At 63.0% G+C, this 27,359-nt stretch overlaps 1 protein-coding gene and 1 long non-coding RNA gene across 3 annotated transcripts; both read left to right on the top strand.

The window, feature by feature from the left end:
* Window position 1: 1 nt before the first annotated feature.
* On the top strand, window positions 2-4,803 carry LOC123815713. The gene is made up of 3 exons (XR_006785159.1): window positions 2-152; window positions 1,291-1,435; window positions 2,537-4,803. It is a non-coding gene; the product is annotated as an uncharacterized LOC123815713 (long non-coding RNA).
* A 1,017-nt stretch (window positions 4,804-5,820) lies between these two features.
* PCGF3 (polycomb group ring finger 3) lies at window positions 5,821-26,936 on the top strand. 2 transcript variants are annotated; one of them, XM_045834323.1, is made up of 11 exons: window positions 5,821-6,014; window positions 12,793-12,942; window positions 13,160-13,313; window positions 13,782-13,899; window positions 15,428-15,524; window positions 15,767-15,822; window positions 16,637-16,747; window positions 17,532-17,620; window positions 21,772-21,909; window positions 25,528-25,608; window positions 25,981-26,936. In XM_045834323.1, exons 4-11 carry the CDS (start codon window positions 13,791-13,793, stop codon window positions 26,026-26,028), a joined length of 729 nt encoding a protein of 242 aa, XP_045690279.1. In that variant the 5' UTR covers window positions 5,821-6,014; window positions 12,793-12,942; window positions 13,160-13,313; window positions 13,782-13,790; the 3' UTR covers window positions 26,029-26,936. The 2 variants fall into 2 exon arrangements, with proteins under 2 accessions (XP_045690279.1, XP_045690278.1); XM_045834322.1 differs by having other exon boundaries at window positions 12,903-12,942.
* The last annotated feature ends 423 nt before the right edge of the window (window positions 26,937-27,359 follow it).

A 27,359-nucleotide genomic window follows, 5' to 3' on the forward strand; every position in this document is an offset into this window, starting at 1 on the left:
AAGGGTCACAGCTCCGCCAAGCAGGAAAGGGACTCGTGGTGTTGCCAACCCTGCTCCGTCGGCCGCGGTGCCGGTGCGGGGGACAGTCCCCCTCAGGGGCCCAGCCCGGTCACCGCCGCGGTGTGGTCCCCGCTGTGGACGCGCCCACGTGGGTGAGTGTGGGAGGGGGTGCGACTCTGCTCCGCAGGAGGGCCCCATTTCCGGAAGGGGCGGGAAAGATCCCCTTCCGTGCCTCTCAACCCCAGTTCCGAAGAGGTCCCGGAGGCCAGCCTGGAAGAGGCTGCTGGGGGTCCGGTTTCAAAGCGCGTGGGATGGAGGAAGCAGGAACCGAGGCGGAGGCGGTGGGGGACCTGGGCCAGCAGGGGTGGGGGGTGGTTCTTACCTGCAAATCACAGCCGAGGAAACTGCAGAGGGGAGTCGGGTTTCTGTTTGCTCAAGAGACCCGAGGCCTGGAGGGAAGAGAGGGGACTGTCTCTTCCCCGGCTTCGCCCCCACCCGCAGTCCACCTAGGACCTGTCTCCCCACTGACCCTCTCCCCGAGGTCCCCTTTGGTGTCCCTGGGGCACCGCGCTTCAGTTAGGAAGCCCATACGGCCGCTGGCTTGTGGTCACCACTCCTGGGACTGACCTGCTCCACCGCTGGGCCTCTCCCCAGCCTGGGGCCCTCACTCGGAGCATGCAGCTCAGCGAGGGCCAGAGCGCTAGGGCCACCTGAGGGTCCGTGGCGTCCGTGTGCACCAGCCACGGGATGCAGAAACCACAGTGAGAGACATGTGTCATTGACAGTTAATTCAGAGAAAATTACATTCTTGTGCATAAAGTTAGCAAAATGTACGCAGCACACAACGCTACAAATTACACAGCAAAAATCTTAAAAACGGGGGCATACCATGCCCATGGACCGCAGCACTCGGCAGGGTGAGACGGAGCAGCAGGTTTAAGACAGCTGCTGGCGGGAGGGCTCTGCAGGCAGAGTGGGAGGAGGCACACCCCCCCCACACCCAGCAGAGGACTGGTGCCTCGAAGGCGGGAAAAGGCCTCAGAACTCACCAGCAAAAAGCAGCAACAAAAATGTCCTATTAGAAAATGGCCAGGCCCCGGCTGGTGTGGCGCAGTCGGACGGAGCGTCGTCCTGGAGACCGAAGGGGGAGCCACGGGCTCTGTTCGGGGTCAGGACACACTCCCAGGTCGTGGGTTCCATCCCCCATCAGGGCATGTGTGAGGAGGCAACCAGCCGATGCTTCCTCTCCCATCAATCTCTCTGTCTCTTCCTTCCTCTTTCTCTAAAAAGCAATGAAAACATGTTCTTGGTGAGGATAAAAAAGGAAATGGGCAAAAGACGAAAAGGACAGGCCACCGAAGAGGACACACAGAGGGCACGCAGTGACACGTGGCTGCCGTCATCAGCGTTCAGGGAAACGCCAGTGCGAACCACGGTAAGGCGCGACCACATGCTTTTCCGAACGCCTAAAACGGAAAACAGGGACGCCAAACGCTGGCGCGGCTGCAGGTGCCTCGGTCACTCACACGTTGCTGGTAAGACTGTAAAGCGTGGGAAATAAAATTCTTAAAACTCACGTAATGTGGAAGGTGTATTCCCTTGGGAACAGTGACTTCTTGTGTTCTCAGTGGGGCTGTCCTGTGTAAATCTGGACGAGTGTCTGCAACATAAGCGTGTAAGCTGCTCGAGCTTGGAATGCAGGTCGGGCACCGTCCACGGACGCCGCACCTGCGCCCAGGCCCACGTGCATGCCGAGGTCTGTTCGTGGTCTCCCCACGAAAACCGCCCACGCCGTGTTCTTCCAGTTACTGCTGAAGGCTTGTTTACAGTACCACTCAGCACACCCAGTCATGGCAGGATCTCTTTCGGTTTCTTTGCCTGCTTTTTACCCAACCAAATATAGACTCCTGTCAGCATCCCAAACCAAGGAGCACCCTCTGAGGCGTTGTCAGGCTGGTGTGTCTGCTCTAAGCAAGTACTTGTTCAGAATGAAGCGGCCGAGAGCCATCAGTCTGCCAAGGCCGGTGCAGAGGCACCTCGGTCTTCGCTAGGGATAACGCCGGGGAGGGAGCCTCACCTTACATGTGAGGTGGTGGAGCCGTCCTGCTGGTGGGTTTTATCTGCTCCGGCCAAGAGAGCGTCAGTGATGTGGGGATGGGAGCCAGGCATGTCCTTCTCCCCGTGCCTGGGACCTGCATGTGGCTGAGGACGGGGGAGGGGCGGGGGGCAGCAGGTGACCCTCTGCCTTTCACCCCTGTGTCCCCCACGTGCTGCCTGGCAGGTTCTCCACAGCTGACCCATTCCCCCCACGCATGTCCTGGGCCCCAGTCTTCTGGGCCCGACTCCAGGAGGCACCCCACACCCCCAGGGTCCAGGCTGTCCCTTGGGCCTGCTGGTGCCACTTGCCTCCCGGTCACCAGTGCTGACAGCCCACACACCCCAACACTGCCCACAGCAGGAAGCTGAGTCAGCAGGCCAGAATCTGGATTCTCAGGTGCCTCCAAGATGACACGTGACTCCCACCTTCTCCCTACAGAAGTTCAGTCAGCAACTGGTCCACCGAAAGCAGTTTGCACGGGCGGCGGGCAGCCAAGAGGACGGCTCTGCTCACCGTGGTCTGCTCCCCCCGCCAGAGAGAAGCTCCTGGGGTCACCCCACTCTGCCTCCCTCCAGCACAGCTGGGGAGAGGCCAGCACAGGGGCGCATGCACCCACCGTTGTGGCTACAAGTACCTGGGATGCAGATTGCTGGCCCAGCCCCTCCCGTCAAGAACCCCACAGTCCCATTCCATCCGGTACTGCTTGGACCTATTCGGCCTACAAGTGTGGAAAGAGCTGGTTTGCTCACTTCTGTGAGAGTGTGTGTGTGTGTGTGTGTAGTGTGACATGGGTATGGGACGAGGACTCTCTGGGGTGCGTGTCTGTGAGAGAGTGAGTGAGCGAGGGAGTGGGAGGGTGCCTGGCATTGTGGGGTCCTGACGGCCCCCATTTGTGTGTGTGTGTCTGCGGTGAGCGGGGGCCTGGTGTGCGGCACAGGGTTGTGTGGGCTGCGGCACTACAGGCGAGATGGGTCTCTCTCTTCTGCGTGGTGTGGGTGAAGCGGTTACCTGAGTCCTCTGTCTGAAGGGGAAAGGTGCGTACCTACTTCTTCAGTGTGTAGTGTGTGAACCTTGTTCGCTGTGTGTGTGTCTGGTGTGAGACTGGTGTGTGTTAGATGCAACACTGTGAGGGGAGTGAGATTTCTCGCTATTGCAAGCCAGGGAGGTGGCCTGCTGTCCCCACGGCCCCACGTCCCCACGTGTGTGTTCCCAGGACACACGGTGCAGGGAAGAGGCAGAGAGCGTCTGTCCTGCCAGGGGCAGCCACACCTACATCTGGGTCCTCCAGCTGGCCCCCAGCGTCGGGCGGCATCTGCCCCTGCGGTGCCGTGCGTTTTGGAAGAAGAGCCTTGATATTAGGAAACTCACCCATCCGCTTTCTGCAGAGAAGAAACTTCTCTTTACTCTGGATCATAAGCAAATCCCCAGGGAGAGAAGGCAGGGGGCATCTTCCTGCCTGCCCTAGACGCCTCCCAGACAGTCGTTCTGAACGTGGCTGTGAATGGCTTCTCTCCGAGGACCGGGACAGGCAGACACAGACATGCGAGACGTCCACGGACAGCTGCTTCCCCACGGTATCTATTTTTTAAAGAATATTTTGAGGTGAGTATCCATTTTTGGGGGGGTGTGAACTTTTCATGATGGATCTTCTAGCATCGTGCTCTGAGGTGTAAAGTAAGTATCGTGTGTGTGACTGAGTGTCTACTTTACTTGTGTAAAGTGCAAGAGTGTCTAACTGTGTTCTCTATATGGTTGAAATTAGTACCTCATTTTTCTGTCGGTCGAGTGGCATGAAATTTTGCATACAGTGTGAGATAGTTAACAGGTTTTTCTGGTAGATACTGGAAATGTATTCTACATTTTGTGGGTGTGTACTGATATGTGTCCATTTGCATACATGTGCTATGAATTGACGATCTAATATTTTGCATATGGTATGAAATAGATACCTCGTTCTTGGTATGTATGGTGAGAGAGGATATATAACCTTTCATTTTTGTGTTTTTGAGATGAATATCTGTTTTCTGTATTGTGTAAGATCATTATGTATGTATGCATGTGTGTATTTATGGTGTGAGTTACTTATCTAATTTTACATTTTTCCTGTGAGGAAAAATGTGCAGCAGTTTCATTTTTATTAGTTCTAAGTATTTTGTAGTCTCTTTGTTATAAGGACTTTTTTGAGGTATAATCCTCACATCACACAATTCATCCATGAATGTGTACAGGTCAATAGATTTGAGTATATTTACAAATGTGTCAACCATAACTACAATCAATTCCAAAGCATTTCATCACCCCAAAAGAAACTTTGTTCCCATTACGGGTAACTGCCCACCCCCAGCTTCCCAGCCCCTGGGAATCCCCGATCTGCTCTCTGTGTCTTGGCTGTCGTGATTGTGAACACTGCGTGTAAATAGAATCATAACACGTGGTCTTTTGTGATGGTTTTCTTTCCCGAGCCTCATGTTTTCAAGGTTCATCCATGTTGTAGTGTGTATTAGTACTTCCCTTCTTTTTTGCCAAGTAATATTTCAGTTCATGGGTATGCCACACTTCAAGGGTATACCACACTTTTTTTATCCATTCATCGGTTGGCGTGTGCGCTGTTCCCACCTTAGGGCCATCATGGATGTTGCTACTGTGAACACTGTGTTCTGATTTGGGGGCAGACGTACGTCTCTTCTTATACCAGCACCACGCTGTCTTGATTTCTGTGGCTTTGTAGTAATTTCTAACGTCGGGAAATAGAAGTCCTGCAACTTTGCTCTTCAAGATTTTCTTGGCTATTTTGGGTTCCTTGAATTTCCATACGAATTTTAGGATCAGCAATTTTCTCAGAGAAACCAACTGGGTTTTAATATGGTTTGCGTTGAATTTGTAGGTCAAATTAGGGAATATTAATATCTTAACAATATTATCTGCAACCTACGGACCCATGGATATCGGTCCGCCTGTCGAAGTCTCCTTTAATTTCATGCCGCACTGCTGGACTCTTCCGTTACAGATATTTGCAGGGCCGGCTGTGGCTGCACCCCTTCGGTTCACATCCGCCCTACTGCACCCCACTGCCTGCCCGCACAGATGTTTCCCTCTGTAATTGTCCCTTGCACAGAGTGGCCCTCACCAGGGTGTAGATGTCACGGTCACTGATTACATCTCCAGAGCGGGACCTGCACAAAGGTGGACACAAGGGCGAGTTGGGGGTCAGCCCTGCTGCCCAGTGTCCACAGCACCCCTGGCTAGTGCAGGGAGGGCGCTCGGTGCTAGTTCTCAGGAAGAACAGGAATGCGAGACGGACCGCCTCCGCCAGAGGAAATCCTGATCCAGGAGCAGCAGAGATCCACACTAGCTGCCTGCAGGGTGCGGGGGTATCGCAGGCCAGTGGGTGGCTGGTGGAACGCCGGCCTCCGACAAGCCCAGCCTCCACGGAGCCCCGCCCACAGGCCCCCACCGGGCCCCGCCTCCTATTTGCCCCGCCCCTATAAGGCCCCGCCTCCTACCTTACCTCCTCGACCTATCGCCGGTCACACGCGCCCAGCCAAGTTCCTCCTCAGAGGGGCTCCCTCGGACCACGTCCCCGCCCCAGACCCCGCCTCTAGCGCCCTGGCTTTCCGGAAGCCCTGAGCCCTTGTCCAACGCGCTTGCGCCCTATGACCACGCCCCGGACCCGCCCCCGCTAGGGCCCGCCCCCGCCCGGCTGCAGGGTGGGAGCCGGGCCGCGCAGTGCGCATGCTCCAAGCGCGGCGCCCCCGACTCGGCGCTCGGCTCCGTTCGGGCATTTCCGCCTCTTTGTTTTAAACTCCGGACGGGTTTTTTTCTCCGGCTCTTGGGGGGGACCAGGAGGCAGCGGCGCCCCCTCCCATCCTTTCGCTGCCCCCGCGTGCGCCCCGCTCGTCCGCAGCCGAGACGGCAGGTCAGTGAGCCCGCGCCCCGCCCGGCCTGGCCCTCGGCGCCAGCTGCTCAGGCCGCGGCCTCGGCCCGAGAGGCTCCGAACCCTGGCCGGTGCCCTGCGCCCTCTTCGGCCCAGCCGGAGGAGCGCGACACCGATGCGCCGGCCCTCGGGGGCCGGACTCCACGACCGGTCACCGGGGAGGGACCAGGAGAACCGGAGCCCGGGACGAGCCGTCGGGGAGGGCCGACCCCGGGACCCAGCAGGCAGGGACCACAGCGAGCGCCGGACTCTGAGACGGGTCACTGAGGAGCGTCCGGCCGTGGGATGGGACATTGAGGACGGTCCGAGACCAGTACGGGTCACCAAGGAGGGCTGGGGCCCCAAGACCGGTAGACCCTAAGAGCCGTCACTGCGGAGGGTCGGACCCCAGGACCAGACAGGACCCAGGGCAGGATCCAGGGAAGGCCCGGGCTCTGGGAGGGGTCAGTGGGAGGTCTGGACCCTGGGATAGACCACGGAAAGGTCAGGACTCGGGGATACGCCCGCTGGGGAGAACTGGGACTCTAGATCCAAAGAGGACAGGGATCCTGGGAGCAGTCCCTCTGAGCCCTTCCTGGACCCGAGACAGCCCCTCCCCTGGAAGCTGGGACCCTGGCACAGTCCAAGGGGTCAGGGCTTGTGCCATGTGACAGGCTCCAGCAATGAGCAGTGCCCCAGACAGTTCCCTTAAAGAGAGTTGGGATGCTGAGGCAGGACCCTGAAGAAGCCCAGGCTCACAGGGAGGCCAAGACCCTGGTAAGACCTGGATTTGGAGACTGGTCTCCAGGGAGGAAGGACCCCCAACAAGTCACAGAGAAGCACCCAGGCCTCACGAGTAGACCTTAAGGAGTGCTGGGACCCAAGCCAGGCCCCCAGAAGTTGGTGCCCTGGGACAGAATCTAGAGGTGCCCCAAATCTCCCCAGCCCACTCAACTGGACCCCCATGCTGTGAAGGCTCTGGGGCATTGGGATCCTGGTCACTGGGGCATGAGGCCCCCGAGCACCCTGAGGTCTGAGCCCCAGGGCCCTTCGGCAGATGCAGCCACCTGGGTGGAGCCAGGTTGGTTGGGGCCCATCTCCCTGCCTCCAGGGATTCAAGGGAGGCTCCTAGTCCACACTGGCTCCCAGGCCAGCAAGCACGATGCCCACCCCCAAGACCCAGAAAACTGCCCCCTGTTCTCCCAGTCCCTGCTCCTGGGCTGCAGGCCTTCCCTTGCTCTCTGGGCAGTGTCTGGTGCCTTCATGGCTCCTGTCGCCAAACCAGCCCTGTGCCTCAGAGAGTTCGGGTGCACCCTCCCTCCTGAGTCTGGAGGTGTTTTCACTGCCAGGAGGGGTGGGTCCAAGCCAGGAGTGTAGGCTTTGGGGCATGTTTTGGGGGCAGTTGGCTCTGTGCAGAAAAGTTGGCTGACTTGGGCACCTTCTCCTCTCCAGGAATGGGACACAGCAGAGGACCTTGAGCTGGGGCCTCGGCTTCTCTGAAACCTTTATTTAACTCAGACTTTCATCCAGAACTTGCCTGCATTTAATTAGGAAGTGGGGGTGAAAATGTAGGGTGTGGTGAGCACGCTCTTCGCCTGGGGAAGGGCTCCAGCGTGTGTCCAGTGAGGTACTGCTGGGGGCTGGAGAGAAGGGACGGCCCGAAGGCCGGGGCCTGGCCCAGCCCCATGCCCAGCCCCGCGGCCGGCACGAGGTCAGCGAGCAGCCCTCCGGCAGCCAGTGTGTGGACGAACACAGGGGAGCAGAACTTTCAGAAAGATCGGTTGCCTTAGGCTTGCAAACTTACCCAGCAGGTGGGCAGGAGGAGATATAAATCTCACTCCGGGCTTGGACTCCCAGGAGAGACACTTGAACTTGTCAGTTCAGTATTTCATTTTGTGCCTCAGCATCAGTTGGCTACTTGGGAGAAGCACTTTAGATTTTTAGCTTAACATTTCCTAGTTGCAAATCTTAACCAGTGGAGTCCTGGAGTAGTCCAGGTTAGAAACTTTTATTTGCCAAATGTAACCACTCATCTTACTCAATGCTTGCTTCTGGCTTTTTTTTAAACATACACTTTACTTTTTCTAAAAGTTAATTTGCTCTGTGAACTTTTGAGAAAGACTTGCAGAACTGAGTGTTGGGTTTGATCAGGCTCGCTATTTTCCCACTTTTGGAATTTTAAAGGTGTGAACATGCTGGGTGGTTGTATTATTTATGTATTGCTGTCAACAAATTATCCCAAAACTTAGCGCCTTCAAAGAAATCCATCGTTATCTCCGTGTCTGTGGGTCGGGAGTCCGGGCACCACTGAGCTGGGGCTCCTCGCTGGGGCTCTCAGGCTGCAGCCGGGCTACAGGTGCTGCTCCCTCAGGGTCCCCTTAGGAGAGGCAGCTCCTTGCCCCGTGGGGCTCCCTGTCGGGCAGCTCAGAAGGAGCAAGTGAACGGGAAGGGGGCCGGTTTCCCAACCTTGTCTTCGCACTGACATTCATCCCTCCGGCCATGTCTGCGGGGAGAGCCACGGGGCCGGGCCCACTTTGCAGTGGGGGGGAGCTCCACAAGGGTGCATGCGTACCGGGAGGGAGGGCCAGTCCCCCGGGCTGCCGTAGAGCCCGGCACTTGCTCCGGGTCAGCTAATGCAGGGCCTGTGCCTGTGAAGGGCCCCGGAGGCCCGTGAGCAGCCTTGCACGCAGAGGAGGGCGCCGCTTGAGTTGCGTAGGTTCCTCTGACATCACCATGAAGCTAAAACTGCTAGGAGGCTTGGCGCTCACCCGTGAGGGAGGGTCAGTCGCAGACAGGACGGATGTTTAGGGCTCCCTGCCCCAGTAGCGCAGCCTGAGGCCCCCCCCCCCCCAGTTGAGTCGCAGGTGTATGTGCCGGCGACATTGAATCTGTCACAGTAGCTTTGAGCGCGGTTTTTGTAGTTGTTTCCAGAACATCATTATATTCCTGCCAACGATTTTGCTCCAAAAATTGTAAGCTAACCTTTGTAAGAAGTTTTCTAAGATGCGAGACCCTAAGGCATTTGGGGCGTTTGACCCTTGTAAGGAAGTGATGCCCCCAGAACCGGGGTCCAGGGGCTGCCACGCGCAGGGCCGTGGGGCGCCAGCACCTTCCCTGGCGTCCTGGGCGGTGGCTGGAGCGCAGGGCTGTGAGGGGCCCACCCGGGGCCCGCGTGGGCGCCACACGGAGGCACCCCTGCTGCCCGCTGCCCTCTGGACCCGAAAGTGGGAGGAGTGAAATGTGGGGGTGGTTTGATTTGGACCATAAAGTGAGGGGTTTTTTGGCCTATACTCTTTCTCTTTAATCTGTTAAATGGCAGGATTTGTTATGTATTGGGTTACCGGCCGGAACTGAATCTGAGTAAAAGTGCAGTTTTCCTTTACTCTGGAAGCAGGTTGAGGTTTGGGCACAGCTCCCTTTTCCTGCGCTGATGCTGGCTGCTAGTGTCGCAGAAAGCTGCACAGTCGTGTGCTTCACGCCAGATGGACCTGCCGCGCCTCCGTTCTGCGAGTGGGGAGCTCACCGTGACCTTCGGGACGGTCCTCACCGCGGCTGTCTTTCCTGACAGGCCGAGCCTCCCCCTCCAGGGCTGAATCCCACACAGGACAAGGCGGCAGAGAGCCCGCCGCACACTCGGCGCGCGGGGACAGGGTCAGGGCGTGCACGCCACCTCAGATGCACTGTCAGAGTTGTCCGCGGAATGTGCAAGACTGTCACTGGCGAGAACTAAAACTCACTGGAAAATAGAGTTCTTAAAAACCTATTGTGAGGTCGATTGGTTTTTTTGAAGAAAACTTCTAGAGGAGACTTTAGAGAGTGGAGGTTAAGAGGTTTTTGTGCGAATACGTCAGTGTTTGTGGGACTTTGCTACTTTGACAGCGGGTTCCAGATGCTGGGCGGGCGGTCTGCAAACTGCAGGGAGCCGTCAGGAGACCCCCGCCCCCGCCCAGGGATCCCCGCGGGGCCTGGCCGGAGCCGGGTGCTCAGCCGGGGGGGCGGGGGGACGGAAGGCTGCTGCTGGCGGGTCCGCCCTGGGGCCCTTGGACAAGCCTGGCAGCTGCCAGGGAGGCGGCCTGGCCTCAGGTGGGCAGTGGGGGCAGGGGCGGGCTCGCCTTTCCCGCTCTTTCACTTCAGGTGCGGTCGTTTTCTCCTCTCCCCGAGCTTTCCGTGGGAAACGCCGCAGAGCGAACCGACAGCCTCGGGCAGTGAGCACCCGCGGGCGGCCGGCCGGCCCTGTCTGCCTCGCCTCTTCCCGAGGACACGCTGGTTGCTGTGGAGTCAGGCCGGCGGCCGCGGCACACCCGCGGGTCCAGGAACCGCGTGGGCTCCAGGCGGCCAGCCGCTCTCCCCGCTGGGAGGCGGGCGCCTTTTCCTGTGGTGGCTGCCGTCCTGTGGGCTCGCGGACTTCCTGGGTGTCCCAGCGTCGTCTTACGTGGCGACGTCAGCACCTCCCCCCCCTCCCCGCCCCTGCCGCAGGGCCCCGCGCAGACAGCGGTCCAGGCGGTTCCGGGTCTGCCCCGCGGCCGGGCGCCGGGCGCTCCGTGGCTCTGCGCTGTCTGGGGACGCCGGGTGCTCGGGCGCCACCCTGTCGGCCCCCGTCTGGGGTCCTGTGGGCTGGCGGGTGCACAGGAAGCCCGGCGCCTCGGTCGGTCCGGGGGTTACACCGTGGCCGCAGGCCGTCCGTCTCCCTGTGTCCCCCGGGGCGCCCCCAGGTGCCTTGGGAGCCTTCGGCCGACTTTGCGGACGGGTTAGTGGGTAGAAAGTGCTTGGATGTGTGTGGAAAGGCGACTTTTGCCGTCAGATACAGTAACTGCCTTTCCCTCCGCGGAGACGGGCCCTCCGGAGGCAGGCCCGCTGCCCCGCCGGGTGGGGGAGGCGGACATCAGAGGCCGGAAGAGGGGCGTGCTCGTCCGCTCCGCCGGCCGCAGCAGCGTAGCGCCGCGGACGCCCGAGGTCGCGGTGCCCGAGGTCGCGGTGCCCGAGGTCGCGGTGCCCGAGGTCGCTTGGCTCCTGGGCAGGGCTGCCGCTCTCTGGGCTCACAAGCAGCCCGTTGCGCCCGCCCCGTGAAGCTAAGCCTGGGCAGCCCACAGGCCCGTGCTTGGGCCGCGTTGCGTCCCGGCGGAAGGGCTCCCGCCCCTGCCACCCGTTCACCAGCCCGTCTCTTGTCTCTGGGGTCGGCAGGGCCATCGCTGATGAGAGTTTTTCCAGAGTCGGTGGCCACTCTGTATTTTACGGCCGTTCTCCTAGAAACTATTACGTTCACTTCTCTGTGGCCGTGTCACACACTGCCACCAGTGTCACACCCCTCACTGGCCACAGTCCTGGGGTCGGCGCAGCGTGGGTGGCGCTCCCTGGCTCTGGGCTGTGGCCGTGGGTGCCGCTCTCAGCCAGGCCACAGGACTCGGCCGGCAGACCCGCCTCTGCATCGCAAGGCTGAGGGGACGCTTGGGTGAGGCCGCCAGAGACCTGCCTTGTCCTCTGTCCGCTGATTCGGGACCATAACTATTTCTTCAAAAGCCCCTTTGCCTCAGGTAATAAGGGCGGAGGCTTGTGTCCAGCAAGGCCCACGATCTCAGGGCCACCTCCAAACCCTGCCCCTGGCCTGCCCCTCCCCCCACACCCTTGTCCCTTCTTCCCAGGAGCCCCTGGGTCTCCTGGTCAGGGTGCTCCCTGAGGTGCAGCTCCCAGGCGCGTGCAAACCCAGAGAGACTGGAGCCTCCTGCCCCCCCCTCCCACAGTGGGACAGGCGTGGGATGGCTGGTGCCGCCCTTTGGCTTCAAAGGGAGCCGTGGGGGTAGCTGGGAGTCCCGGGTCTGGCGCCATTCCAAACTCAGGGTTACCTGCTGGGCCCCAGTGTGGCTCTCTGGGCCCCAGGGTCCACCCTGAGTCGGCCTTTTCCGTGAAGGGGTGTGTGTCTGCAGCTGGCGCCCTGGCAGCAGGGCCCGGGGCCGACAGCCCTCCGCCGTGCGTCTGCAGAGGTGCACCTGAGAGCCGGGGGTCGCTGTGGTCACCGAAACGTGTTTGTGTCCTGCTGGGTCCCGGCTCACCTCCCCGCTCCTGACGTTCCCTGACGACGTGACTGTCTCCTGTTGCGCGTCCGAGAGGGTCCTGTCTGAGCCTGGGCCCTCCTCGTGCCCCTCCAGCTCACGCCCGCCCCGCCTCAGAGCCTCATCTGGGTGCCCAGAGTGGGGACTCCTCACTCCGGGCAGAGCAGAGAAGGGGCTGGGGGACCTCGGGGCTCCCAGGGAGCAGCAGAAAGGCCTCCTGGCACAGTCGAGGCCGGGCCCTCCGGGGAGGCTGGGCCTCCGCCCCCTGGCTAAGGTGAGGCGAAGAAGGGCTGAGAGGCCCTGTCCAGCAAGACCCGGCCCCGGGCATGGGGGTTGGGGTCCGGCGGGCCCAGGGCGTCCACATGCAACGCCAGGGCCGGGGCTGCGGCCCGCGGTCCTCGCAGGGGCCTTCCTGGTCCCACCTCAGACCTGGTGCCTGTTGTCCATCTCCCGCCAGGACGCTGTGTCCACGTCCCCGTCCCCGCCGTGGCCCTGTCCCTCCTGGGGGCCCCGGCCTCCCGCCCAGTCACCCCAGAGAGGCGTCGCCCCACCTGAGCTCTCACAGACCTCCGTTCCGCCTCCCGGGGCACCAAGGCCGGGACGCGCCCCCATCCCCTGCGGTCCTGCGCGTGCCCTCCGCCCCTGGCCTCAGCACCACAGCGACCTGCCTGCATCTCCCTGGTCAGCCCTGGCTCTTCCCCGGCACTAATTCCTGTTTCCCTTCTGCTTTTAAGCACATAAAGGCACAGGCGTGTTCTGTGGGCCAGGCCCAGGCCACCGGGAGGCGGGGACACGGCCCGGACGGCACACCCGGCTGACGCCCCCGCGCCTTGTGTCTCTGCAGGCCTCAGGATGTAGCGGAGGGTCCCTGGCCCCACGTCCAGGTACACGCAGCCTCCCCGTTGACGTCCTCGTCCCCCTGAGCCCGCGAGGGGGCCGCCCTTGCTGCGGGTCACGCTGCGGGGGTGGGGCGGCCCCCAGCTCCCGGGGGTCTGCCCGCTGCTGGCTGCAGGTTGTCTGACAGCCGCAGCCAGAGCTGCTCTGCGGGGCCGGGGGCCGCGCAGACGGGGACACGAGTGAGGTGACGTGTTTCTGTGCTAGAAAATGGGAAGAGAGCACGGGACCGGAGGACGGCGCAGAGGTGAAGAAGACTCGGCGTGCGGACTGGCGCGGCTGCCCGCGAGCGACAGCGCCACGGCCGAAGCCTGAGCGCCGATGCGGAGGCGGAGGGAGGGGCCGACAGCGTCTAGAGGAGGTGAGGCCTGGGCTGGGGGCCGTGGTGCTCGCTACCCGCCCCCCCCCACCCCGGGCTCCTGCGTCCACCCTGCTCCGTTCCCTGTCCAGGCGGGCAGGCCCGAGGGCAGCAGGTGTCCAGTGTGTGCTCCGGCCGGTCTCCCGGCCTGGGGGTGACGGGCCTTGCGGTTCCCGAGTGCAAGCCTGGAGCCGCCTGCTCCCTCGCACCCCCCCCACCCCCCCGCCACCCCGCTCTGCTCAGCCCTGCCCCAGGAGGGACGGGCAGAGTGGGCCCGTCCCCAGGAGAGTGGCTGGATTGTCACGCGCTTACGGACGGGGGCTGTTCCGCCCGGCCCCACACAGGCCGGTCTGCCGGAGGGGACGGTCTGCCGGAGGGGCGTCCTGCAGCCTCGCCCCCTGAAGCCGAGCCCCTGGCGGGAAACACCAGGGCCTTTTCAGGTGCTCATTCACACGCCTTGTCCTCTTGCAGAAGCCAAAGATGTTGACCAGAAAGATTAAACTCTGGGACATAAACGCCCACATCACCTGCCGCCTGTGCAGCGGGTACCTCATCGACGCCACCACGGTGACCGAGTGTCTGCACACGTGTACGTGACTGGGCTCCGGGACGCGGCCCTGCCTCCCCCCTCCCCCCCTCGCGCCCTCCTCGCACCCCCCTCCCCCGCCCGCCCTGTCCCGGCCTCGCCGCACTGTGGTCCCGTGGTCCGTGTCCCCGCATGTCCCCCCAACCCCCCACTGTCAGCCTGCGCCCGTCGGCGAGTCTGTCTCTGTGTCGGCGCCCCTCCTGCAGTCTGTGTCAGGCGCCGGGTGTGGGTGACGCCACACGGCACTCATCGCATGGCACCTCTTTGGCTGCTCGAGTGCGCTCCGGGCCCACCCACGCCGCGGCGGAGGGGCACGTGCTTGCCCTTCTGCGGCCGAGCGGAGCCCCGCTCACTGCGAGTGTCCCACCACGGTGGGCAGCCCGGACAAGGCCCTGGCAGCCCTGTGCACGCTGTCCGGCCCGGGGCCCGCGCCCGTGGCCCGCGCCCGTGGCTGTGAGAATGTTCCAGGACATGGCCTTGGGCAGTTTCCAGTCATCTGTTCTTTGACGTTTGGCCCTTTCTTTTTTCCCCCAACAGCTTCTAGCTAAAGCACAGGGCAGGACACAGACGCTGAAATAGAAAGGTTCCTGAGCCCTGGCTGGTTTGGCTCATTGTGAACCAAAGGGTCTCCAGTTCGATTCCTGGTCAGGACACATAAGTTAAATAAACACACAAAGTTTATCTTTAAAAAAGAAGTTCTTAAAGAAAAATCAGAAAAATTATTTCATATTAAAAGTACTATGGATAATTTCAATAGCAGTGTCATTTCAGAAAGCTAAACAGTGGAGAACTGAGTTATTCTCATGTAACAACTGAGTGTCTGTCTCCTGTGGGCAGGGTGTGTGGTTCCATCTGCTGGGGAGCTGCTGCCTCTCAGTCTTCACGAGACTCAGTCTGTGCTGAACTTGCATGTTGGGTTTCTTGAGCACAGCTTCAGCTGAGAAGTAGACGTCAGGGTTCACCTCGAAGTGCAGTTGCCGAGGATGTTGGAGAGAAGCAGTTTCTCAGATGGGAAGTTTACACTCAAACGCACCTGGAAGACCCGTAACTTTTTTTTTAAGATGTTACTTATTTATCTTTAGAGAGGATGAGGGAGGGAGAGAAACATCCATGTGTGCTTACCTCCTGCGCCCCCTACTGGGCACCTGGCCCACAACCCAGGCACGTGCCCTGACTGGGAATTGAACCGGCGACCTTTCTGCGGTTCGCCAGCCAGCACTCACTCAGTCCACTGAACCACACCGGCCAGGGCTGGAATACCCGTAGCTTTTTGATCCTTTGTTGTTCACTTCAGAAAGAAAATATTTTCTAATTTTCATAGAATTTCTATTTTAATTGTACTTTTAAGTAATGATGGGCATAATTTACATTGTTTTCACTGAAGTTCTGGTGTGTAAAGAAAACCCCACGGTCTCTCAGGCTCTCAGAGCACTTCTGAGGGTTCACCTCGAGGTGGCAGCCCCCCGGGGCGCCGGGGGCCGCTGGGCCCGGGCCCGGGCGGGCCCTGACGTGGGTGTGCGTCTGCCCGCAGTCTGCCGCAGCTGCCTGGTCAAGTACCTGGAGGAGAACAACACCTGCCCCACATGCCGGATCGTCATCCACCAGAGCCACCCGCTGCAGTACATCGGGTGAGCCGCCGCCCGCTCCCGCAGGGCCCCCGGGCGGGGCTGGGGCGGCACGGCCGCTGGGCCCCGGACTCGAGAAACCGGCAGGCAGAGGGCACGGGCCGCCGACAGGGCCCCGTCGGTGCCGCTGCCTGAGGCGCCGCGGGCACAGACCGCGTGGGGCCCTGGTCCGGGCCGCGTTGCTGGCTGGGCGCGTGGGAGGGCCGCGGGCGCCCTGGCTGACCCGCCGTTCCGTCCCCCGGCAGCCATGACAGGACCATGCAGGACATCGTGTACAAGCTGGTGCCCGGCCTGCAGGAAGGTAAGTGTCGGAGCGCCTCTCGGCGGCCTGGTCTGCACGGGAGGCCCCTCGGTTCTCGCGGCAGGTCTCTCCCATCGCCTCTGCCTTCCGCCAGGGAGTCCTGGCGTGGGCCCCGCGCGTGCCCGCGCCTGTGTGGGGCACCCGGGCACAGCCGGCGCGGGGGGCCGGGAACCGTAGCTGCTTTCAGGGTCAGCTGTCACGGGAACGAGAGCTGCCGCGCACTGCACACCCTTGCGGGTGGAAGGGGCGGTTCTCCGGGCAGTGCTGGGCGCTGAGGCTGGTGCTGGCCTTGTGGGCGGGGCACGGTCAGCACCCCGTTTCTCGGGGGCAGCGGGCCGGGGGACTGCCTGCGGGGGGCACTTGGGTGCTCTCCCCAAGGCGAGGTGTGTGAGGAGTTCTGTTTTCCCTCTGTTAAATTTCAGGAGAGCGCTGTAATTTAAGACTCAGCTACCGAGTTACATCCATAGAGATCGTATGTAACTTGGGGTGACTCTGTCAAAGCCTCTCACCGCTCGCAGAGCTCACTCACCCAGGCACTGGGGTTTCCTGAGTGCACATGGCTAGGAACAGTCGTTCTGCTGAGGGCTTAGTCCTGGGAAAAAGCAAACGAGCATCAGGGTGAGATGCCGCCCCCGCAGAGCCCTGGCGGGCTGCCTCGGGCACGCGGCGGGCACGTCAGCGGAGCTCGCTTCCTCTCACAGCAGCTGCCGGACTCTGGCCGCTGCCTGAGTCCTTCAGGGGACGTTTGTGAACGGGACACCAGTGTAACTCATTGCCTGCTTAGGGTTAAAGGTTATGTATTCATTCTTAATAGCGGAAATGAGAAAACAGAGGGAATTCTACCACAAATTGGGCATGGAGGTGCCTGGAGACATCAAGGGGGAGACTGGTTCTGCGAAGCAGCACTCAGACCCCCACCGGAACGGTAAGGCGTGGAGGGGTGCCGTCCCCGTCCCTGCCCCTGCCCCTGCCCCTGCCCGTGGCAGTCGGTGTCACCCAGCAGTGACCTTGGTGGGTGTCCGCATGGGAGGCGAGTGTGCCCACCTGGTGGGGGACGGGGGGACACGGTGGGGGGGCGCGGGCAGCGGGCTCCGGAGGCGTTGCCCAGGCGTCTGTGTTTCGCTGTAGAATGTGGCGAAGGAGCGCTTGGGCTTTGCTGTGAAACTGGTGGCACTTAAGCCTGCACGAGCCGAGACAGATCACTGAGATCCTGGGTGCCCCGAGGTCTCCAGCGGGCCCCACGGGTCCCAGCGAGCCTGGGGATGGCCCCATGCACCCCCACTCTCCTCGGAGGGAGAGCCCTGGGAGGCTGCTGGGGAGATGCCCCAGCCGTGTCGCCCACGGTCCGCGGCGGGGTCCACGGCGGGGTCCTCGCTGCAGAAGGGACGTCGAGCAGCCTGGGCGCCGCGGCGGGGTGCTGCGCGTCGAGGAGCGTGGGGGCAGCTGAGCCGCCCCGTGGCCCTTTCCCTGTGCCGCCGTTGCCGCCCACGCCCCGCACCACACAGCCACGCAGCCACGCGCAAGTCCTGCCTCCCGGGCCCTGACCGAGGACCCCGCGTGGGACTGGCACTTTGTCCACCGCCTCTGGCGTGCGCTCCACGGCGCCGGCCCTCCCTGCGCCGACTCCCGCGGCGTTCCGAGCGCGTGCAGAGCGGCGATGGCGGTGTGGCCCCGCGGGTGTGGTAACGCCGCGCGCTCTCTGCTGCCAGGTGAAACCAAAGCGGACGAGAGCTGCAACAAGGAGGCGGCCGAGGAGAAGCAGGAGGAGGACAACGACTACCACCGGAGCGACGAGCAGGTCGGTGGCCCTGCGCCTCTGAGCCCGCGCGCGGCCGGGGGCCCCCTGAGAGAGCAGGGCCGCGCCGTGACCTGCCCGGGGTGTTTTCTCGTGTGAAGGAGGAAGAGGCGTGAAGGAAGGAGGGTGGCGACCCGAACTGGTGCCACGCCAGCCTAGTTTTCTCCTGCCAACTCCTTACTCCCTTTTTCTTCTCTTTTCTGATGATCAAAGCAGTATGTGCTTGTTGTAAAGCGTCTTACCTAGCGAGAAAGTAAAGGCCCCGCTCCCAGGTGTCCCCGGAATAATGCGGTGCAGGTGTCTGCGGTGCACACGGCCCTAAACGAGGATTTTTTAAAGTGTGGCGGCGTTGAGGAGCCTGCCCCTGCCGTTCACTGCGCTGCTCGATTAAAAAGGGGACCCTGAGCAGCCCCAGGGGTTCTGTAGAAGAGTCTGGGAAAACCCCGTGCCCATGTAACGTGGAAGCGGTAACCGCCGCCACCCTTTGACGGAGCAGAGCCGTCCCCACAGACGCCAGAGACCGGGGGCGTCCGCAGCTGCTGCTGCCGCGGGATGTGCCGCTCCGGCCCCCGGCCGCCGAGGGACAGAGGAGCGAGAGGCCGGGCGGAGGCCGCGCGGGACCGGGCGGGGGCGGGAGAGGGGCGGGGAGAGACGGTGATGGAAACGACTAATAAAGTGTGGAAAAGAAGCGAGACGCGTGTGAGACAGACACGCCAGGTCCCAGGTGCGCCGCCTGCCCCGCCGCCCGAGGGGACTGGCGGCCGCCCGCAGGGTGGCGAGGTCGGTGCGCGGTCGTCGGTAGGTGGGCCCGGCTCACGTGGCCGACGGACGCGGGGAAGTGGCCTCACGAGGAGCCTGTGGCCCGCACGGGGACCCTCCGGCCCACGGAGCGCACGCGGCAAGTCTGCGTGCCCGGACGGCCCGGGATCCCCCCAGATTAACCTCGCCGGTTGCGGTTCGGACGTCTGCTGCGGAGTTTGACCCGCTGCTTCTGCCGCTCCCCCCTTGGGAGGGGGTAAGCTCAGGAACAGCCGTGAGAACCAGGGGTGGGTCCTGTTAGAGCATGCCTGTGGCACACGTGTATCTATGAACGTGTCACATACTCCCGAGCACGACTTGGTGTGTAACGGCGAAAATGCACACGTAAACATATTTGTTTAAGACGTCACTGAACGAGCGTGGTTCCGTTGCGGTCACGGCACCACGGAAGCGCCCCTTCCCGGCGCGCACACTTTGCGGGGTGGGAGGTCACCACGAGCGTTTCAGAGACGCCAGCGCGTCGGGTGGGGGGACTCCCGAGGGGAGGTGCGGTTCAGGTCGGTGAAGAAGAGGGTCCCTGTGAGCCGCGGAGTCACCCGCCTCCCTGGGCTCCCTCTCTGTGGCCACGGGCTCCACCCTGCTGCCCAGCCTCCCGCTCTGCCCCAGGAGCTGTGTTGACCCCCACAGACGCTGCTGCTTCTCTGCTCCCCAGGTCCCAGTGGGCGCCCGGCTGAGGGACAGGGCAGAGGGCTGGGAGGTTGGGGCCTCCGGGCAGGACATGTGGGTGCGGCTGCTCGGTGGGGCTGGGTGTGCTCCTCCGCAAAGCTCAGCCCCAGTCGGGCCGGGGCCTGCGGGGGGCGGTCCTGGCGCACATGGCGAAGGGAAGCGGCTGGCGAGGCCCCGTGGTCCTGGGTCCCCACCTCCTCTCCGTCCCCGGGGGCCTCGGAGCTCTCTGGGAGTGGGTGCGGGGTTCCGTCGGCTGCCCCTCAGCGTCTGCTGTGCAGTCCGCAGCGAATCGCCGCGTGGTTTTCTGTGGAAACCGCCCTCGTGCTCACTCCTGGGAAGCGCTGGACGTGACCATGGCTCCAAAGCACGTCTCTGGACTTGCTAGTGCTTGGGCAAGCGTGTGCCTGTGGCCCAGACCGACCGGCCTGTGCTTTTCTCAGGCGGGGGGGGGCGGTGTGCGTGTGCGTGGTTTGGGGCCAAGGTCATGCATCTCACAGCTGGTGCTCGTCCCTCTTGGCCCGTTTTTTTTTTTTATTCTCTGGGAAAATGGATATGAATTGAGATTGTCGGTTTTACTGACCTTGTTCCTTTTCTAACCTTGTGACTTGATCATCCGTACAGTTTCCTGTACTACTGGTTCTAAGTACCTCTAAATTTTCATTACGATCCGTTTTTTGAACCGTGGGTTATTTTCAAAAGTGTGCATCGGAAGTTCTGAACTTCGGCCCCGGTCAGAAAGCCAGATGCCGGGTCGCTGTGTCGAGGGCCTTCAGGTGCGCGGCTCCAGAGCCAGACGCCCCCTAGGTTTGCGGCCCAGGGGCGACGGCCCATCACTGGGAGAGGATAGGGTTTGGTTTTGTTTTTAAAGGTTTTATTACTTATTTTGTGGAGAGAAGGGAGGGGAGGAGATAGACAGGGAGAGGAAGATCAATGTGAGGGAGAAGCCTCAACTGGTTGCCTCTGGCACACGCCCGGACCGGGAACCGAACTGGTGACCCTTCGGTTTGCCGCTGAGCCAGGCTGGTCAGGGCAGGACAGCGTTTCAGCAGACGGAGGGGGAGCTCCACGCAGAGATGCGTTCGTGTCCTCACCTCACCCCGCGCACCGGCGTGGACTCGGAGGCGAGAGGTGGACCAGTAAACCTTCACGAGGGCGCGCGCGAGAGCCCCGTGGGGCCCGGGCTCAGGCCCAGCGTGCTCAGGCTCAGCGTCGAGAGCACGGCCTCGGAGGCACGGCGCCGCCCTGACCACTGCGAAACACGCGGCTCTGCAGAGACACCGTTAAGAGAGTGAAAAGATGGGCCACAGACGGCGGGGAGACACTGCAAGTTGTGTTTCTGGCGAAGGGTTTGTGTCCAGAAGACACGATCCTCGCGGTTCAGTGAGAGGACAGTCCAGCTGAGCGGGAGTCCAGCAGACACGTCCCCCGAGACGAGAGGCCGGCCACATGGCCGGCAGCTCTGCTCCGAGGGCGGTCCGTCTGCTGAGGGGAGGTCAGGCCCCTCTTGGCGCCGCGGCCGGGGCCCCGCGGGGCCGCAGGTCTCCCTGGACTCCGTGTGCCGGACTCCGCTCCTGAGCTTGAGCAGCGTTTTCTGTCTCTTACCGCCTGGGGGGGCCCTCCGGTGCTACTCCTCAACTTCCGCCTTTCCCGAGTTTTCTCCTTCCCCTGGAGCTCGTCTCGGTGCCCGGCCGTGGACCCTGCAGCCTTCTCCTCTTCCCTCCGCCCCGTCTCTGCCCAGACTCTGTCCCTGGGACCCCCTCGCGCCAGTCTGGGGGAGGGCTGACTTCCTGTAGCTGAGGTTGTCCTGTGGTTCCGCCGTCCACTGAGCCTTCCGTTCAGGTGGATGTGTTTCATTTTTACAAGCTACATTGGGTAGTCTTTTACATCCATGCTGTGTTGTCTTTAGTCTGTTCTTCTGTGTCCGTAGTGATTCCAGATGCATACACACTTCGGTTAATTCATTTGTTGATTCTTCTCTCTGGACTTGGGGGTGTGACTGAGCCGCTTCTGTGGCCACTGCTGGAGAGTTCAGTGCTAGTGTGGCGCGTCATGCCTCAGGTGGGGCCCTGTCTCGGCGGCCTGCGTGGCCCGGCCGTCCCTCTCTGGAAGGCTGCCCAGGCCCCTAGCGTCACTCTCCTTGAGTCTGTCACTCGTGGCGCCTTGCCCTGCACCTCGCACTCGGGCCCCCTGCAGTGCGGAGGGTCCAAGAGGTGACTGAACTTCAGGCTGCCCAAAGCACTCTTCCTCTTCCGATGCCAAAGTGACACGGGCCCCTGCGCATCACCGCCATGATGCAGGTGTGCGTCCCGGTCTGCGTGTGTGTGTGTGTGTGTACCCGCACGCCGTCGTCGTGTGGCCTGAGGGCAGCCGCCTGCGTCCCGCCACCAGGAGCCCTGAGAGCAGGGCTCCCGCCCGTCGAACCCAGCCCAGGAGCCGCAGGGTTACACAGTTTCGGACTCACGGTATCGCACAGTGTTTGACCATGTTTCACAAGACAGCAGTAAACCCACTTTCAGATAGTGTGTGTGAAACCGCTTTTAAAAACCCCTTCTCCACAGTGTCGGGGTCTGTTTGGCCCCTGGTCTCCAAGCAGGCAGCGTTCTCCCGTGGAGCTGCGGCCCGCCCCTCCCCGCCCGGGAGGCCGGCCCAGCCGTGTCCTTGCCCCGCAGGTGAGCATCTGTCTGGAGTGCAACAGCAGCAAGCTGCGCGGCCTGAAGCGCAAGTGGATCCGCTGCTCCGCCCAGGCCACCGTGCTGCACCTGAAGAAGTTCATCGCCAAGAAGCTGAACCTCTCGTCCTTCAACGAGGTAATGGCAGCACCGAGGGCCGCCTGCCTGTGCCGGGGCGCCTCGGGGGCCCCTGGGTGTCCTGCGCCACTTTGTTTGCAGAGTTGGCACTGGGAACAAAGGTCTCCATGTGCTGGGCCTGCCCCTCCCCCCACCCCACCGGCAGTGCCCAGGAGGCCGCGGCGAGGACAGGGGTCGGCCCAGGGTCCGTGGCCTCGGGGACCCACCGCTGAGAGAAGAGAGAGCAGAGGGGACCCGGGGCTGCGAGGTTGTTAGAGCGTGTCTGTTCGGCTGGGAGAGAAATTACGTGGTGTCGCAAGCCAGTGGGTGGGTGGGGCCGGAACGACCGGAGAGACAGGTGGGAAGATGAGACACTTCTGGTCGTGACGAATGATGAGAATGCGGCGAAGCCCGGAAACCCAGCATTGCGGGGGGGGGCCGGGGGGGCAAGGGGGCCGTCACTCCGTGCTGAGGGAGGGCGCTGGGGGCCTCCAGCCCCAGGCCACGGTTTGAGATGCAGTCTTCACGTGCTCCTCGGGCTGCGCGAAACGCGGTTGTTGGGGTGCAGGGATGGAAGCGGAGGGGCCCACCGGGACGTCTGCCGCGGCGCGTCGGGGGAGGGCCGGCCGGACGCCGTGGGGCGTGCAGACCGGACATGCGTGTCAGCGGTCAGCGGCGGCCCAAACGCTGGTGTGTCCTCCCCGCCCAGACCCGTCAGCGTGGCCTTTTTGGGGAAAAGTCTCTTTGGGTGTGATTAGGTGAAGGGTCTTGGGGTGAAAGGGCCCGGGCGACCCGGTGGGCCTGAGCCCAGCAGCAGCACCCTCGCCGGAGGGGGGCAGAGGACACGGGGGCTCACAGAAGGGGCCCCGGAAGCTGGAGGGGCGAGCCTGCAGGGCAGGCTCTGCCTGCCGGCACCTCGGTTTTGGACGTCCGGCCGCATCCGAGAGCCCGTGCGTCTCCGTTGTCTTAAGCCACCGAGTTCGTGGTGCTTTGCCCGTTGCCTGAGGAACCGAGCAGGTGCCGGTGTCGGGAGGTGCAGCGCCGTGGGGCGCAAGGGGAGGGGTCAGGGGGGCGCGGCTCTGGGCTTGGAGACAAGGTGGAGGCCGGGGGTTTGGTCCGAACACCGGGCTCGCCTGAGGGGGCTCGCCAGCGCGCGGTCCAGGACTCGGAGCCCGAGACGGCCGGGAGGAGGTGCCGCCGGGAGGAGGTGCCGGCGTGGCAGAGAGAGCTGCCTGGGGCCATGTGGCGTGGAGCAGGGCGGCAGGAGTAGAGACGTCGGGACGCAGCTGCGTCGCAGGCCGGGAGGAGAGGGGCCTGGGACGCGGGGCAGCGGCGGCCTGGACGGTGTCCTCGGGTGTGTGGGCGCGGAGCCTGGGCCTTCAGCTGAGGAGATTCCCAAGCAAAGTGGGGGGGTGCCTGAAGGTGCTCGGACACCTGGGACCCCGCTTTTCCACGACGCCTCTCGAGCACCCGAACAGCCTGAAGCAGCTCGGAGCCGGCGGGTCCCCAGGCCCCGGCGCCAGGCACCCGCCGACAGCTGGAGCAGAGCTCCAGGGGGTGCAGCGCCGTCCTCGCCAAAGCGGCCGGGCCCGCGGGGTCTGCGGGGACGTGTGTGCGGCCCTTTGACGGCCACAGCATAGAGACGCCCTCCAGACGGCCCCCGGACAGTAGTCCTCCGGGCGCTGACCCTGCTGGCCCCCAGCCCACAGCCGTGGGGGGTCTTTGGGTGCCCGACAAGCCCCCGACACGTTGCCCATCGACAGAAGTTGGCCAGCCCTGGCTGCTGTGGCTCCGAGGGGTGAGCGCCGGCCTGCGACCTGGAAGGTCCTGGTTCAGTTCCCTGTCAGGGCGCATCCCTGGGTTTCAGGCGTGGTTCCCCCACCCGCCCCCGCTGCCAGGGCTCAGACAAGAGGCAACTGGTTGATGTGTCTCTTCCTCTCTTTCTCCCCCCCTTACCCTCTCTCTAAGAAAATAAAATGAAATCGTCCTGGCTGGTGTGGCTCAGTGAACTGAGCACCAGTCTGCAAACCAGAAGGTCACCAGTTCGATTCCCAGTCAGGGCACGTGCCAGGTCGAGGGCCAGGTCCCCAGCAGGGGGCGCGTGAGAGGCAGCGATCAAAGGCAGGGGACGTGGTCCTCCCGGACCCTCCCCTCTGCCCCTTCCTTCCCTCGGGCTCTGCCAGGTGCGGGCACCGTCCCCGGCGGCAGGAAGGCCCTGGGTGCGCTTTTGGAGCTGTGCCTTGGAGACAGTTACAGCGGGTTTTATCTGTAGTCAGTCTCACAGCTTTAAAACAGTAAAAATGAAAAGTTGCTACATAGGGAAGAGACGGAGGGAAGGTCAGACACGGAGCACTGTGCACCAGCCGAGAGCAAGACGCTCCGCCAGCGCCAGGATTACAGCTCAGCTTCCTGCGCCTGCCGCCGGACGCTCAGCGGCTCCGAGGCCCGTCCGCGCTCTCCAGGGTGGCCCGTGCCTGGGGCCCGCCCAGCACCCGGACTCGGGGCCCTTCTTCAGGCCCTCGCCCTAGGGGACGTCGGGAACCCCTTCCCGGCACCTGCCGCCACGTGGGGAGGTGAGAGCAAAGCAGCAGGGAGACCACCGGCGCTCCAGGCAGGACACCCAGAGCCCAGGACCGGACGCAGCCGGCGCTGGCAGGACGAGGGGCTGCAGGACCCCGCCTTCACTGCTGGGGGGGTGGCGCGGTGTGGTGACTTGGGTGGACGGCGTGGTGTGGTGGTTTCCCACAAGACTGACCGCAGCACCCTCACCACCCCGCCCAGCAGCCGGGCTCCCGGGTCGTCCCCCCACGGGGCTGAGCACTCCCCCTTGCAGAGCCCTGCGCACGGGGTTCACAGCAGCTTCGGCGGCAGGGGCGGCCGGCACTCGGGGACAGCGCAGATGCCCGTCAGTGGGTGGTGGACGGTGGTGGACGGGTGCGCCGTGGTCCGTTCAGACGGGGGGTGCTGCTCAGCCCGGAAAGGAACAGGCCGCCAGAGCCCCCCGAAGATGGGGAGGGGCCGCGAGTGCACCCGCCTGAGTGCGGGGGCCAGGCCCCGCGCGGCGACCCCAGCCGTGGGGCTCTGGGGAGGCAACACCGTGGAGACAGTGGGAAGATTGGCGGTTGCCGGGGGTTGGTGGCCGGGGGGCGGAGCCCAGAGGGTCTCGGGGCAGTGAGAGTGCTCCGCGTGGCTCCGTGGTGGGTGCTGGTCACCGTGCAGACCTGCAGGGCGACCCCGACGCGCGTCCCCTCCCGGGGGTGCTGGCAGTGGGTGAGCCGGGCAGGGGGCATCTTCCCAGTGTTGCTGTGAACCTAAAACTGGCCTGAAAATAACCTTTAAAAAAAAAAAGAGGAAAAGGCCTGTGGAGCCCGTTACCTTTTCCCACTGTGGGGAGAGGGACCCGCTCCACGGGGGGCGGGCGGGGGGGGGCGGGACGAGGGCGGGGTCCGGCCCTGGCAGCCGTGGGACCGACAGGGTGGGTGTGGCCCCAGCCTCTGCAGCCCCGGGCCCTCTGCGGCGAGCGGCTTCCTCCTGCTCTTGCCCACCCCTAGTCCGGGCCCAGCCGAGCACCCCCCCGGCGGAGACGGGCCCTGATCCGCCGTCCTGCAGGCCCACTGACCCGAGCTGCTTCCCCCCCAGCTGGACATCTTATGCAACGAGGAAATCCTGGGCAAGGACCACACGCTCAAGTTCGTGGTCGTCACGAGATGGAGATTCAAGGTGAGACGCGGCGCTCCGTGCCGAGCGGTCGGTGTCGTCCCTGGAGCCTGCCGCGGGTGGCGGCGCTCTGCCGGCCCGGCCCCGTCCGGGAGCTCAGAGAGAGGGCTCGGTCTCGGGGGCTGTGAGACGCAGCCGGTCTCGACGCAGCCCCAGGGCTGCCGCCCCTGAAGTCCGCCGGGCGGAGGTGGCCCCAGGCTGCCCGTGCTGGGGCGTGGCCGCTGCCCTGAGCCGCTCTTCCGTCTTCGTGCGCGTGGGGACAGGCGGTGGAGCCCGTCCTCTGGGGGGGGGGGGACACACCCGAGACCCGGCCCTGGCGCCCCCGTCCCGACGGACGCCCAGCACCCGCCGCCCTCACGCCGGCCTGTCTTGCAGAAGGCGCCGCTCCTGCTGCACTACAGACCCAAGATGGACCTGCTGTGACGTGCGGCGGGCGCGGGACCCCGCGCTCGCAGAGGGGCCTCGGGTCCGGGGACCGGGCTTCTGAACAGAGTATTTATCACTTTTGTACGAGAGACTTCGCACTCAACGAGACACTACCAGCAGCACGGTGACCAGGCGGTGACACCCTCACAGGCGCCCGCACCGGCCTCCCCTCCAACGTGCGGCCCTGCCTGCCCCAGGCCTCAGGACCACGGCGTTTTGGTTTAGTCGATGAATTAGGTTTCAGGATGAGCCTCAAAAATACTTGTACGTGTGTTGAATCCTCCCTAAGTTATTGAAAAAATATCTTTTCATGGTGAATGACGATATTTATGTTGCCTTTAGCTTCCTGAAGGCTTAGAAGATCTATAAAAAATTAATTTAAAAGCGTACCAAAAGAGGGTGCTGTTCGTATTCCGAGTCCACCATGGTGTTCAGCGTTCCTGCGGTGAGACCCCGCGCCGCCACTGCCGCGGGTCTCTCTGGCCCCCTTGTGCCCCGGCCCCGGCGGCCCCGGCGGCCCCGGCGGCCCCGGCGAGCCTGGGACCTGGCGCTGGTGTGCGGAGCATCGTCGTGTTAGAGCTCTCCGCTGCTGTCAGACAGGGCCCAGCTAGTGGCCTTTCGGGTGGGGGCGCTTCAGCAGAGGAGGGGCTTGCGCCCGTGGGGACTCGGCAGACCCAGGTTCCCCACCACGTCTGTCCTCCCTTCATGGGGGTGCAGCCCAGCCCTCCTCTCGTGCCCCCCGATCGTGGGGGGGGTTCTCACCGCGCCTCACAGGGCGGGGCAACCGTGGCTCCAGTTGCTAACGACCTACAGCCAGCCACAGGTGACTCACAGTGTCTGACCCCCTTCTCCTCCTGAATGTTAATATTTTTGTGGAATTAGAGAATAAACTTTTTGCCAGCACATGAACGTGTCCCTTTAAAGTGGTACCTCGGAGCGTGTCAGGTGGGGTCAGGGAGAAAGACCGTCCTCGGTGGGGACAGTGTTGTCCCGGAGGCGGCTGCCACCGGCTGTGTCCCGCTGGCTCCTCGGTGACCTTGCACCCCTGCTCCGTCACCTGCCCGGCCTGCGGGCTGGGTCTCCATGAAGTGTTTCACTCGAGCGACTGGACTCGGCCTCCAGTTGGCTCCCGCGGCTCCGGTGGGGCTCCCCGACCTGCTTCCCGCTCTCTGGGCGTGGGTGTCGGGGCAGCTGCCAGTTGCCCTCCTCGCAGAGAAAACATTCAAATCGGTGCAGCCCAAGCAATTTTAATGTCAGGCCCTATAAAAGCGTCAAGCACCTGGTTGGGAGTTGGCCAGAATGCAGTTTTTATTTCAGCCCCCACACTC

This window comes from Phyllostomus hastatus, unplaced genomic scaffold (assembly GCF_019186645.2).
Source record: "Phyllostomus hastatus isolate PE091 unplaced genomic scaffold, TTU_PhHast_1.1 phas_contig_196, whole genome shotgun sequence".
Taxonomy (NCBI): Eukaryota; Metazoa; Chordata; class Mammalia; order Chiroptera; family Phyllostomidae; genus Phyllostomus; species Phyllostomus hastatus.

Coding starts and splice junctions, on each gene's coding strand:
- PCGF3 (XM_045834323.1), top strand. CDS start 13,791: ATGTTGACCAGAAAGATTAAACTCTGGGACATAAACGCCCACATCACC. Junction 13,900..15,427: donor GACCGAGTGTCTGCACACGT/GTACGTGACTGG, acceptor GTCTGCCCGCAG/TCTGCCGCAGCTGCCTGGTC. Junction 17,621..21,771: donor ACCACCGGAGCGACGAGCAG/GTCGGTGGCCCT, acceptor CTTGCCCCGCAG/GTGAGCATCTGTCTGGAGTG.